General features: G+C 36.1%; 1 protein-coding gene across 5 annotated transcripts in view; it reads right to left on the bottom strand.

The window, feature by feature from the left end:
* Nucleotides 1-13,059, bottom strand: part of AQR (aquarius intron-binding spliceosomal factor) — a 109,301-nt gene that overhangs the window by 21,641 nt on the left and 74,601 nt on the right. For all 5 annotated transcript variants that reach the window (XM_031002200.3, XM_055363249.2, XM_055363248.2 and 2 more), the window contains 4 exons: nucleotides 12,089-12,198; nucleotides 8,394-8,529; nucleotides 6,397-6,606; nucleotides 4,373-4,510 (listed from right to left, as the gene is read on the bottom strand). In XM_031002200.3, coding sequence (XP_030858060.1) covers nucleotides 4,373-4,510; nucleotides 6,397-6,606; nucleotides 8,394-8,529; nucleotides 12,089-12,198 — 594 coding nt within the window. The remainder of the gene's footprint in view (nucleotides 1-4,372; nucleotides 4,511-6,396; nucleotides 6,607-8,393; nucleotides 8,530-12,088; nucleotides 12,199-13,059) is intronic.

Here is a 13,059-nt window from a genome sequence, read left to right on the forward strand (position 1 = left end):
CACAGCTGTAATCCCAGAACTCTGGGAGGCCAAGGCAGGTGGATCCCTTGAGCTCAGGAGTTCAAGACCAGCCTGGTCAACATGGTGAAACCCCGTCTTTACTAAAAATACAGTAAGTTGGTTGGGTGTGGTGGCACGTGCCTGTAATCCCAGCTACTCGGGAGGCTGAGGCACTAGAAGTGTTTGAACCCAAGAGGCAGAGGTTGCAGTGAGCCGAGATCACGCCATTGCACTCCAGCCTGGGAAAAAGAATGAGACTCTGTCTCAAAAAAAAAAAAAAAAAAAAAAAGAGATAGCTCATAAAAAGATCTAGTTGTGAAGAAGAGAAATAAATCATTGTAAACATAGAATTTTGTACATTGTAAACACAGAACTTGGTACATAGCTGACGCTCAACAAATGATGATTATTATCATTGTTCATTTTTGTTATCATTCTGATACATTTCCTTCTACAATTTCTACAACTCAAAATGGGTTTAAGATGATCAACATTGAATTCATATTTCCTTTTACAATTTCTACAACTCAAAATGGGTTTAAGATGATCAACATTGAATTAATAATCCCTGAAAACAGACAAGCAAATTAGAATTAATATTTAACTTCGTGTTTGTAAAAAATTGGGGCTGGGTGCAGTTGCTCATGCCTGTAATCCCAGCACTTTGGGAACCCGAGGCTGGATCACTTGAGGTCAGGAGTTTAAGACCAACCTGGCCAACATGGTAAAACACTGTCTCTACTAAAAATACAAAAATTAGCTGGGCCTGGTGGCGGGTGCCTGTAATCCCAGCTACTTGGGAGGCTGAGGCAGGAGAATCACTTGAACCCAGGAGGTGGAGGTTGAAGTGAGCTGAGATCGCGCCACTGCACTCTAGCCTGGGCAACAGAGCAAGGCTCTGTCTCAAAAAAAAAAAAAAAAAAAAAATAGCCTTCAACAAAATACAAATTGAAACAAGTGATAGACTTCTGTTAAAAGGTGAAGAACTGAACACATAATGATCACCACTATCTCTGGAAACCCCCTAAAATAACACTTGACATTATATAGTGAAATTGTATCCCAAAGAGTTAAAGAAACCAGCAACTAACAGAAATTCTTGAGTTTACAGGATGATAGATAAGAAAAGAAACAACTTGCTGCAAAGCTGAAACTTCCTTTGCTCCTAAGATAATAAAACTGGCTGAAACTGGCTGGAACCAATATAGCCAACTAGAGCGAGCGCAGAATGAGCTTGCTTACATCACAACCCAAATTTCTACCATGTTTCATGTTAACTCCTCTAGAATCTACACATGCCATCCAAGAGGTAGCATGAAGAGAGAACTGCGCATGCTTGAAGATTTTCCAGACCCCTTTCCTTCCACCAATCACTTACTAATCCCAGAATCCACCCCCTGTATCTTTTCTAATAAAATTACTGCCTTAAAGCCAGCATGGGGACATAGATTTGAGCTTGACTATGTTCTTCTCATGAGTCAACGTGTAATAGAAGCTTTTTTTTCCTCAAAAACCTGGTGTTAGAGTATTGGCTTCTAGTGCACTGAGCAGCGAGCCCCTTTTGCTTGGTAACAATAGGAATGGTTTAAAGAGGCAATTAGACTTCCCCACTTCAAGGAACCAAACGAAATGTCCCTTCTCTCTCACCCCCAACAGACGACAGGTTTAGTGTCTGGAGAGGATCTTGGAACTTGGAGAAGGCAGGCAGAGTTAAGAGGGTGGGATCAGAAATGAGCACCATACAGAAAGTGGGAATTATGTCAAAAGTCTGTGTACAAAACTGAATGTGGAGAAGTCTGGCTCTCTTTCTCCATCCATCTCCCACAACCCAGGGACCCAGGAAAGTAAGAGTCCTCTTTATCCCTTTGTATCCCTAAGACATATCACTGAAATTTCAGAACTCTAGGGACAAAGAAAAGATTGCAGGGCTTCCTGACAGAACAAAAATGTAAAACAAAATACATTTAAAATCACGGCTTTGGGCTTCTGAACAGCTACACTGGAAGACAGAGAAAACGGAACAATTCTTCAAAATTCTGAAGAAAAATTATTTCCAATCTAGAAATCTATACCTAGCCATAATAAGCAAATGTGAGAGTAGATTAAAAACAGTTTTTGGACATGGAAAGTCTTAAAAATATTACCTCCTATGCATCCTTTCGCATGAAAGATACGGGAGGATGTATTCTACTAAAATACAGAAGAGAAAGACACGGAATGCCCAAAACACAGAATCTGACATATGAGAAAGGCAAAGGCCTTTAGAATGGATGCAATGTGAACTGAAATAGGTCAGGAGTACCTAGGAGAGAGATCTCCAAAAACATGTATGGGATGTGTCTAAATGTACTAAGAAAATATTTAAAAACTAAACACAGTTTTGGGTTGAATTGGTGGTAAAAACAGAAAACTAAACAAACAAAAAAGGCAAATATCATTAATTCCACAAAGAAAAAAAAATTGTGCATGAAAGGAAAACTAATCATGGTATATTCCCCCTGCTTGGATGTGAAAGTGTTCATGTGTTAATAATGATGTAAACACCCCAAAGTGAGCAAACCAAAGTTATGACATAACTATATTGGGAGCATTAAGGAAGGAAAGGTGCACGCACACATGCATGAATGTGTGTCTATTTGTCCTTTGGGTGAGCACAGAATCAAAAGACAATGCCTAAAATGGAAATTTACCATTCTTGACTGATATAGATGAAAAGGACAAAATCTAAAAGAGTTGAAGGATTGGATAAATGGGATGGATGAGCGGAGTGGGGGACTGCCTTTTTTTGTTAAGTGGACCTACAAGGTTTTTAAAACTCTTAAGTGTGACAAAAATAAAACTTCAAAATCAAAAATATAGAAAACCTATTAGCACTCATGCTAACTACCCGTTGAAGTGTAGCATGATTTAAATGTAGAAAATGACTACTGAAAATTTGATAAGTAGTATTCTTTAGAACACAGGCAAAAGCTCCATGAAAGCAAAAAATGTTAATTATGGTTGCATTATTTTCCCTTGTTATTAAGCTATGATTTAATATCAAAGTATATTTTATATGTCAGCCCCAAGAACAAAACATTTAGGTGAAAAATTCTCACTAATAATTTGCAAAAGGGTAAGTTCACACTACCTTTTAATAAATTGTCGTATTTGTCCTACCTTGCAGCTGAGGAACCTTGCATCCAAGATAACAATTTCATCACCTTGAATTTATTTAGCGCCTATCTTTCAGTGAGCTCACAACATTTTAAAATTGTCAGTTACTTTAATCAACAAGTGAATTACTAATTTTTAATTCAAACCCGTATACAGAACTCTGTTTTAAACAACAGACAAACCAGTTGCAGGAAAGTTAAATGACTGTATTAAAATCTAAGTTCAGATCAGTATCACTAGCAAAGTCACAAAAAATTTGCAAATTCAAATTTACTGCTCAATCATTACTTTCCACTTCAAATGAGTCACAGATTAACAGGTTATTTTGTACTCCTGTTTTTATCATATGATGAAACCATTTTAATATCTCATTTTGCAGTCTAAATAAGAGTATTCCATATCCTCATATGAAAGGCTTTTCATTTGCTAAGTACACAAATAACTGGAATGGTTGTATGTTTAATATGTGAATAATCTAAGCATACAGATGTCTAATAGATGAAAACCACTTTGTTTTTTTTTGTTTGATTTTGTTTTGAGATGGAGTCTCACTCTGTTGCCCAGGCTGGAGGGCAGGGGCACAATCTCGGCTCACGGCAACCTCTGCCTCCTGAGTTCAAGCGATTCTCCTGCCTCAGCCTCCCAAGGAGCTGGGATTACAGGCGCATACCACCATGCTCAGCTAATTTTTGTATTTTTAATAGAGACGGGGTTTCACCATGCTGGCCAGGCTGGTCTCAAACTCCTGACCTCAAGTGATCTGCCCACCTTCGCCTCCTAAAGTGCTGGGATTACAGGCATGAGCCACCACACCTGGCTGAAAACCATTTTGAAATGTTCTTTTTATAGCTTTTACTTCTGTTTGGAGATATTTTTATTATTACTGTTTTTTTAATTAGGTGAATTTTAGGCTTTTTTCATAAGCTTTATTTGGAGATTTTTAAATAAGTGATACTCAGTAAAAATAAAACTTTAACAAGTATGAGAATTTGGTCAGACAACCATATGGTTATAACATTACCTAATGGACATATTACTAACAACTAGATTTAGAAAAATTAGATTCAGAGTTCACTAATCATGTAAACAAGGGATATTATCATCCACTTATAAAAGAAACATTTTAAGGTAATTATAAATACGAACTTCATAAGAAGTGAGCCAATCTCTGATAATCTTAAAAAAAAAAAAAAAAAAAACTACCATAAGTCTTTACCTTGAAACCTAGCTTGACCAAGTCATGTCGTTTTAAGGCAGCATGAGTACAGGTCATAGCAATAATTTTGGCTTCTTTCACTAAAAGGTATTTAGATCTGTCCAGTCCACTTCGAAGCAATTCAGAGGCTCTGAATTCCTATGGAAATGAGGAGCAATGAAAGATAATTTTAGGAAAACGGAGTTTTGCACATAACCATACAATCCAGTCAGACTTAATTCCTGAGAAATTAACATAAATATATTATAAACTAAGCCTAATGAATTATAATTCTGTTCATTATGATTTCCGTACTAATTGAGTTTAAATAATAGCTGATATAAAAGTTATAATTCAAACTTTTTTGTATGTAAGGTAAAATATGTACTATATAAACAAGAATACTGAATAAAATTCAATGATCATTGTACCTGTATTACTCAACGTCCCTCCAGGAAAATAGAAATGATTTCAGGTATTCATATCAAAGGAAATTTTAGCAAGAAACTGGTTATACAAGTGATAGAGGAACTATAAAGGTAATGTAACATAGAAATTAGAGACAGCAGCAGTCACTATCATCCCTAGACTAGAAAGAATAAAGGTAGGAAGTGGTATTATCAGAGCCAGGGACTGTAGTCACACAAAAAAGCTGGAACCACAGGTTTTTCCAGCAGAAACTGGAATCATGAAAGAGATGAAACCCAAGGCAGAGGGAACTGATGAAGAAATACCTTGGCACTCTCTCATCGGCTATACTAAGCAAGAAGTCAGCTAACATAGGAAGCTGGGAAATTAAACCTGCAAGGATAAGCCAGAACATCAACCATGGCAGAGGATCCCCAACAGAGCAGAAAAGGGTATGGAAAAACAAAAAACATTTGTTTTTTAAATAATTAAAATATTACACATATAGGTGAGGTACCCTGTATAACCTTCTGCCTACTCCCTCCCAAGGCAGCTATTATTATGAATTGAGTATGTTTTTATCCTTTTACTTTGTGTTTATGTAACCATAAACATAATACATTTATTATTCTGTACCTACCATCCATCCACTCAACCATATACATTTCAATATTTACTGAACATATACTACATATCTGATACTGTTCTAGGAAGTAGGTATGTAATCACATCTAAAAGATACAAAGACAAGAAACAATGTCCCTGACCTTTCTACCTGAAAGTGTAATCCTAAATTTTCTTACTGAGGAGTCTGAGCCTGAATATGATCCCTTTATAGGACCGCTGTAATTTTTCAATGATGTTTGCTATCTATTTTTGCAATGATGATTCTGCAATGATGTGGCAAAAACTAGGAGACATATCCAGGGGGCACTGGGTTCCAGACATATTCTCTGTTCCCATTGTGTAGCTATGACTCATTTCACTTTAATAATCAGAATCAATCATCCTGGCTACTACAGCAACTCCACTATTTTACTGATCAAGAGGCATACAGGACTTAGAATGGCCACATGGCAGTCTCAAATTCCAGTTCAAAGAGCCATTATTGAATTTCTTGACGGAAGCATTCCTTTCTCAAAAATACTAATAAGACCTTTACATCAGGAAAGCCAGAATAAGGATCCAATTTATATCTTACTTAAAATTAATCTAATTTCTAAGATTTGAATATTTTGGGCCGGGTGTGGTGGCTCACACCTGTAATCTCAGCACTTTGGGAGGCAGAGGCGAGCAGATAACTTGAGGTCAGGAGTTCGAGACCAGCCTGGCCAACATGGTGAAACCCTGTCTCTACTAAAAATACAAAAATTAGCTGGGCATGGTGGTGTGCACCTGTAATCCCAGCTGCTCGGAAGCTGAGGCAGGAGAATCGCCTGAACCTGGGAGGTGGAGGTTGCAGTGAGCAAAGATCGTGCCACTGCACTCCAGCCTGGGCAACAGGGCAAGACTCCGTCTCAAGAAAAAAAAAAAAAAAAAAAAAAAAAAGATTTGAATATTTCACATTTACTTCAAAAAAAAACTAGACTAAATTAAAAACCACTAAAGGGAAGTTCAAAGAACTTGAGAATCCTTACCTCAAGCTGCGTAAAGATTTTCTTAATATGCCTGAAACATCCTTCAGCAATTTCCATGTCTTCTTCATAAGATCTTCCTTTAAAAATGGGTTGAGGAGCATTTGCAAAGTATTCATGGAAAGGGAAGAAAGTGGAGACTTCCGTAACATCTGGCAATGTACTACCTTTATTTTTCACTTTGCTGATATACTCTTCCCAGCGAGACATTACCTGTAGAAAAAAGGACTTGAAGTTAACTGCCAGCTAATTATGATGTTTTAAAGCATAAAATGAATAAATCTTATAAAAACAAGATCTGCTAGGTGAAAAAGAAAAAAAAGAAATTCAATCTTTGATCCAATATAACTATTCTTCATTCCTGTAACTGACAGATTGCTCTTCTGTTATAAAAGTAACCTTGTCTTTGGAGAAAAAAAGGCTCTTTAATAACAAATTTCTACAAACTGGAAAGAGCCTTAACATCATCTCATAGAACTCTAACTCCGACAGTTCAGATTCTCCACGTAACTCAAGAGAGTTTATTATTAATGCTTAAAAGAAATGTAAAGGAAAGAAAGCTCTCTGGACAAAGAAATTTCTCATTTTTTTCATCTGTTTCTCTCCATATATGGTAAGTTCAGCTTTAGCAGCTTTTTAATCAATTTGGCACTTGTCAACCCTCTGTCAGTTTTTTAGAACATTTATAAAGAACATCTGGTTAAGCTGAGTGTGTATTTGAAAGCTTATCTTATGACTTTTGTGATTATAGTTCAATTACTTTGTATAATGTTAGCTATGCGTCTACCAGCCAGTTACTATGTAACCTCAATTTCTGTAACTCTCCCAGGTCTTTTTCTGTTACTATCTCAGTGTTTCTCAAAAGTGTAGTCCTTATGCAAAATATCTGAGGAGCTAAATAAAAATGTGGATTCCTGGATTCCACCTCTATTGAATGAGAAGCTATAGGAACAAGGGCTAGGGAATTTAACTCGTAAACAACTTTCCTGATATGATTCTTAAATGTTGAAAACTGCCAATTTACACTGTGAAGCCTCAAGTTCATTCTTCCCAAATTTATTACATAAACCTTCTTAATTTATAGGTTATTTTTCCCACTTTTAAACATTATTTTCACTGAAAGCCAAGTAATTTTGTGTCAAAAAAGCATTTAAGCTGATCTTTACTCCTTTATGCAAGTCCTAAACAGTCTTGAATCTAATGTAGACTATATTATGTATTTTCCCTGCTTCACAAGAAACCATGAAAGCCGCTCATTTTGAATGGACTTAATTGGTTTGTGATATCCACTTACAATGAGCTTACAATATTATAATTTATATCTAAAATATACAATTGGCATTAGAACAAAGAGAACAAATGAAGTTATACAAAAATCTTCATTAGCCAATTATGTCCTAGTCCATTTAAAATTATTAATAATCCAACTGACTATTAAAGTTTAGTTTTATTCACTTTATTTGGCTTTTTCTCATTGGTTTTCACACTTCCAAAATTTACCCTAACAAAAGTAAAAGTACATCTTTATATTGAAGTCAGAAGCCTTTAACTTCAAGACCCACTGTGCAATTAGTTGTAAGACATAATTTATTTCTGGAAATTTGAAGGAAGAATGTTTTCCTTCATTAGTTGATTAATGTATACAATAAAAGTTAACTGTACTTTGTTGCCACTGGCTAGCTAGAATATTTATTTAGTTGTATTTCCACAGTAAAAAAAGAAAAAAGAGTGACTAGAACTTTGTCAATAGAAAGAAAAAATGTAAAAAGTAGCAACATTGGTCTTTCACAGAATGAGTCATCAAGCAAAGTTATTTAGAAAAGAAAACTGAAGATAATACAAAATACACTTAACATTCATAAATATAGGACTTGCAATACCATACATTCTAATCTACTCAAAAAAATAAGCTTTCATGAAGGATCACAAGAACTCATTCCAGCTTCCAACTGGGGTTCATATTATGATGAAGTATGATTCAAAAACCCTTAATATCTTACCTGGTATAAGAAGAAATAGCCTGCAGTTTCACAGGTATATGAGGCATCTCCTGGAACCCCTAGACTCTTTTGCAATCGTTTGACTTCTTCTAAAAGTTCTATTCTTCGAGCCAGAACATAATTAACTCTTCCATACCTAGACATTTCAATTAGGCAAAATGACAAAACTGTAATAAAGAGACTTTGAAGGAAACAATCAGCAAAATTCAAGAAAATCATAATAGCAAAGAAGAGGAAAAAAAACTAGAAGATATGGCTTCTATTTAACTATTGGTGGTAGTTCTTGGGTTACTTTACACAAAAGCTACTTAGAGTAGGCCGGTCACGGTGGTTCACGCCTGTAATCCCAACACTTTGGGAGGCTGAGGCGGACAGATCATGAGGTTAGGAGATCGAGACCATCATGGCTAACATGGTGAAACCCTGTCTCTACTAAAAATACAAAAAAATTAGCCGGGCATGGTGGCGGGCACCTGTAGTCCCAGCTACTCGGGAGGCTGAGGCAAGAGAATGGCGTGAACCTGGGAGGCGGAGCTTGCAGTGAGCAGAGATGGCGCCACTGCACTCCGGCCTGGGCAACAAAGCAAGACTCCGTCTCAAAAAAAAAAAAGAAAAAGCTACTTAGAGTATACTCCATGGAACAGCACTGATCTGCAAGGGTGTTACTGGTCTAGGAGGAGGGAAAATCAACTACATCACTAAATACACCATTTAGTTCAGCTCTCAATCTTTCTTTTCACAGCAAGACACTTTCACAAAGAAGAAAGCAGGACAGTGCATTCTGGTGCTAGTTCATTTCATCACAGACCAAGAACATGTAAGTTCACAAACTGGCTGCTTCAAACAGCACTGTTTTACACTACATAAAAGTAGATTAGATCTAAAGGCTTTGAAAAGTAACTTTTAAATGTTTTTGATTATCTCTGTCATCTACATATCCCAATACATAACTTGGCACCCAAACCTAGCAGGTTCTTAATGTTTGCTGAATCAGTAAGAAAACTGAAGTTTGGAGAGTATCTTGTCCGAAAACACACAGTTAGGGAAGAAAGTAGTGGAACCAGAATTAGATCCCAAATTCTATGCACATTCTTTTCACAACACCACAACAACAAAGGGTCTCCCATAACTCTTTAATGCTTAAAATAAGACTAAAATAATTTAATCAATCACTGTTGTTCCCATGTTTAAAGACTCAACAAAAGAAGAAGTCACGTTCCTAGCTGTCTGTAGTTCAGAGATTCACATTTGAGGTAGCAAGGGATGATTAAGAATAAAAAAGAGATCTAAAACATGATCTATGCTTGAAGAATTTTTCAACTTGGAAGGATATAAACATATGGCAGATAACTTTTTTCTGCTTGCTTATCTATAAACTTTTATCTACAATGAACACTTCGTTAATGAGAAAAAAATCAGGAATGCTTACAGACTCTGTTAATAAAATGCCAAAATTCTTGTGAAGTAATGTTAAACTTAAAAAGCAATAGGCCGGGCACGGTGGCTCACGCCTGTAATCCCAGCACTTTGGGAGGCCGAGGCAGGCAGATCACTTGAGGTCAGGAGTTCAAGACTAGCCTGGCCAACATGGCAAAACCCCGTCTCTACTAAAACTACAAAAATTAGCCGGGTGTGGTGGTGGGCGCCTGTAACCCCAGCTACTCAGGAGGCTGAGGCATGAGAATCCCTTGAACCCAGGAGGCAGAGGTTACAGTGAACCGAGATCATACCACTACACTCCAGCCTGGGTGACAGAGTGAGACTCTGTCCCAATAAATAAATAAATAAATAAATAAAAGCAATATACAGTACAATTAAACTCTATTATCTGTTCAATTAGTACATTATTACACTTAAAAGATAAAGAATTATTTTTAAAAAGCAACATAAGGCTGGGCGCGGTGGCACACGCCTGTAATCCTAGCACTTTGGGAGGCCAAGATGGATGGATTGCCTGAGCTCAGGAGTTCAAGACCAGCCTGGGCAACATGGTGAAACCCTGTCTCTACTAAAATACAAAAAAATCAGCCAGGCTTGGTGGTGGGTACCTGTAATCCCAGCTACTCAGGAGACTGAGGCAGGAGAATTGCTTGAACCCAGGAAGCGGAGGTTGCAGTGAGCTGAGACGGTGCCACTGCACTCCAGCCTGGGCAACAAAGTGAAACTCTGTCTCAAAAAAACAAAAAAAGCAACATAAAAATTACAAATAACAGCATTACAGAAAAAGACTAGCAAAAAGTTGTTTTAGGATAGTGTAATTATGGATAACCACTCCTTCTCTACAACTTCACCAGATTTTACAATTTTTTTCTTCAGAGAAAGTGATACTACTTTTATTGTGAAACAACAGTCATAATTTTTCTTTTTAATTGTAAGAGAAAAAGAATATGTCCAATCAAATATGCAAACTAACAATATGTAGGTTATGTGTCAGAATTAAAAAGTACATTTTTTCTAACAAATTTGGTGGTACCTGAAATCATCGTAAAAATTCTTCCCCTATTCTAATATTCTTTAAAAACCATAAATTCGACTTCAATATAATTGTAATTATAGTCAAATATTCTATTAGCACCTTCATGCTCACTGAATTCTGAATTATTAGATTTTAGAGTCTAACCTACCTTTGTAAGTTGGCTTTAAAATGAGGAAATACCTATGGGATGAATTCAAAAGTATTACTGGCTAATCTGAAATTAAGAATATAGAGCCCTAAATAACTTATGGCATGTTGTTCTTTGCCCCTCTGCAACATAGTGACTTTTTAGAAGCTAAGTGTTTGGTAAGCTCTATAATACAAGAACTCAAAATAGATGCACATAATAATTTAAAACTCTTTTAATGTCTATGATCAATTCATCGAATATCATGTTTAATAGTCAAAGGCTACATTAAATATGTCCAGCTGTTAATTGTGCTTATTATCTAAAATTGGGCTTTAAAAATGGATTTAAATATAAATAAAATGAGACATTATAAAGCAACTTTGAAGGAAAAAAATTAAATACTAATGGCAGAAGAAATCCGACTTGTAAAGTTTTAGTCAATTTACAGTATGTGATATCAAACAAAGTCCAGCCAAACTGGCAAGAAGTATCTGAAGTTATACTTATAACCCCAAAGCTTATATTATCATTAATCACTAATTTGCATTCTTTTTTTTTTTTTTTGAGATAGAGTCTTGCTCTGTCGCCAGGCTGGAATGCAACGGCGCAATCTTGGCTCACTGCAACCTCTGCCTCCCGGGTTACAGCGATTCTCCTGCGTCAGCCTCCCGTAATTTCTATTTCAATAAATAAATCAACCTCCTAATTGGCACCTAAAATATATGCAAATTAAATTCCTGAATAAGATGTGAAAAAGGAATCATTTAAAGTTGTACAGTTTTGAACTGGCAGCATGAAAAATTACCTCAATAAATAGAAAGCAAAAGGCAATCTGTTAAAAAGATTAACAAGATCATTCTCTTCATTAACATAATTGTATATTTGAAGACAAAATGGCATAACCATACACAATTGGAACTGAGGGACATCATGACCATATTTCTAGGTCAACATATAGTCTTAGTAAGTTAAGTTAGAACCTTTCAGAATTAAGTTTCAGTATTCATTGCTTTCTTCTTCTTTAATAAAAGAAATGAAAAGAAAATAAAAAATCCTTTGTTACACTGTTACTCACTCCCATTTGCTCACCTGCTGAAATCTTTCTCTGTCTCCAGCTCTTCTTCTCCATGACCAAGACGCAGTAGGTGGCGCTCATCAATGTCTAATGCCATGATTTTCTCAAACAACTGGTTTAGGGCCTAGACAATAAAGCAAGAAGGGTGACGACACCTTTAAACGTAGCAAAAACTAACATTTAGAAAGAATCAAAGTTGAAACACAGAAGGAAATCAGCCTTATATTAGGCCATTTATAATTTAATCAAATAGTATTTATATTGATTTCTGATATTGCCATCGATGTCTATTTGGCTGTATGGATAACTAGAAACCATAAAACCACCCACCTATTAAACATCTGCTTTTAATTTATGAAACGAGAAAGGCATTGGCTCAGATGCTATTTCTTCCGAGTTGTAACAACTCCTAAAATAAACAACCACACTGAGTTTCATTTCATTCAACAGCATTTCCTTGGGTTGCAGAGAACTGAAAAAGTTTTTGCAGTTGGAGAAAGACAATAAGAAGGCAGTGAGTGTGTAGGTAGAATACATTAAGAGGACCAGAAGGTGGAAACATAAATTACATCTTTCAAATCTTAGTCTGAAAGTCTAATGTTCTCAATATAATAAAGAGCAGAGCACTCATTTATTGCAAACTATTCTGATGAAAGTCATTTAAAAGTCACTACTTTCTATCTATGAAATGTTCATAATTAGGGTTCCCTCGAATCCTAGTATTCATTATCTGAACTTCTGCAGTTACAAGGTTTTACAGAAAGGCAAAAGTTTCATAGTATGGAAAGACTCACTAATTAAGGTACTATTTAAAAATAAGCCGCCATTCAAACATCTCACTTTCACTAGTCCAACCCTGCCTGTGAAGTCAGCATCCAGTCTTATAAACACCTAGGTTATATAATGTAGATACAGATATCCTTTACCATCAAAATTCTAGCAATCTGAGCTCTGAAACTGAAGAGATTTAACATAAATTTTCAGA

The sequence above is a fragment of the Gorilla gorilla genome, chromosome 16 (genome assembly GCF_029281585.2).
Source record: "Gorilla gorilla gorilla isolate KB3781 chromosome 16, NHGRI_mGorGor1-v2.1_pri, whole genome shotgun sequence".
NCBI lineage: Eukaryota > Metazoa > Chordata > Mammalia > Primates > Hominidae > Gorilla > Gorilla gorilla.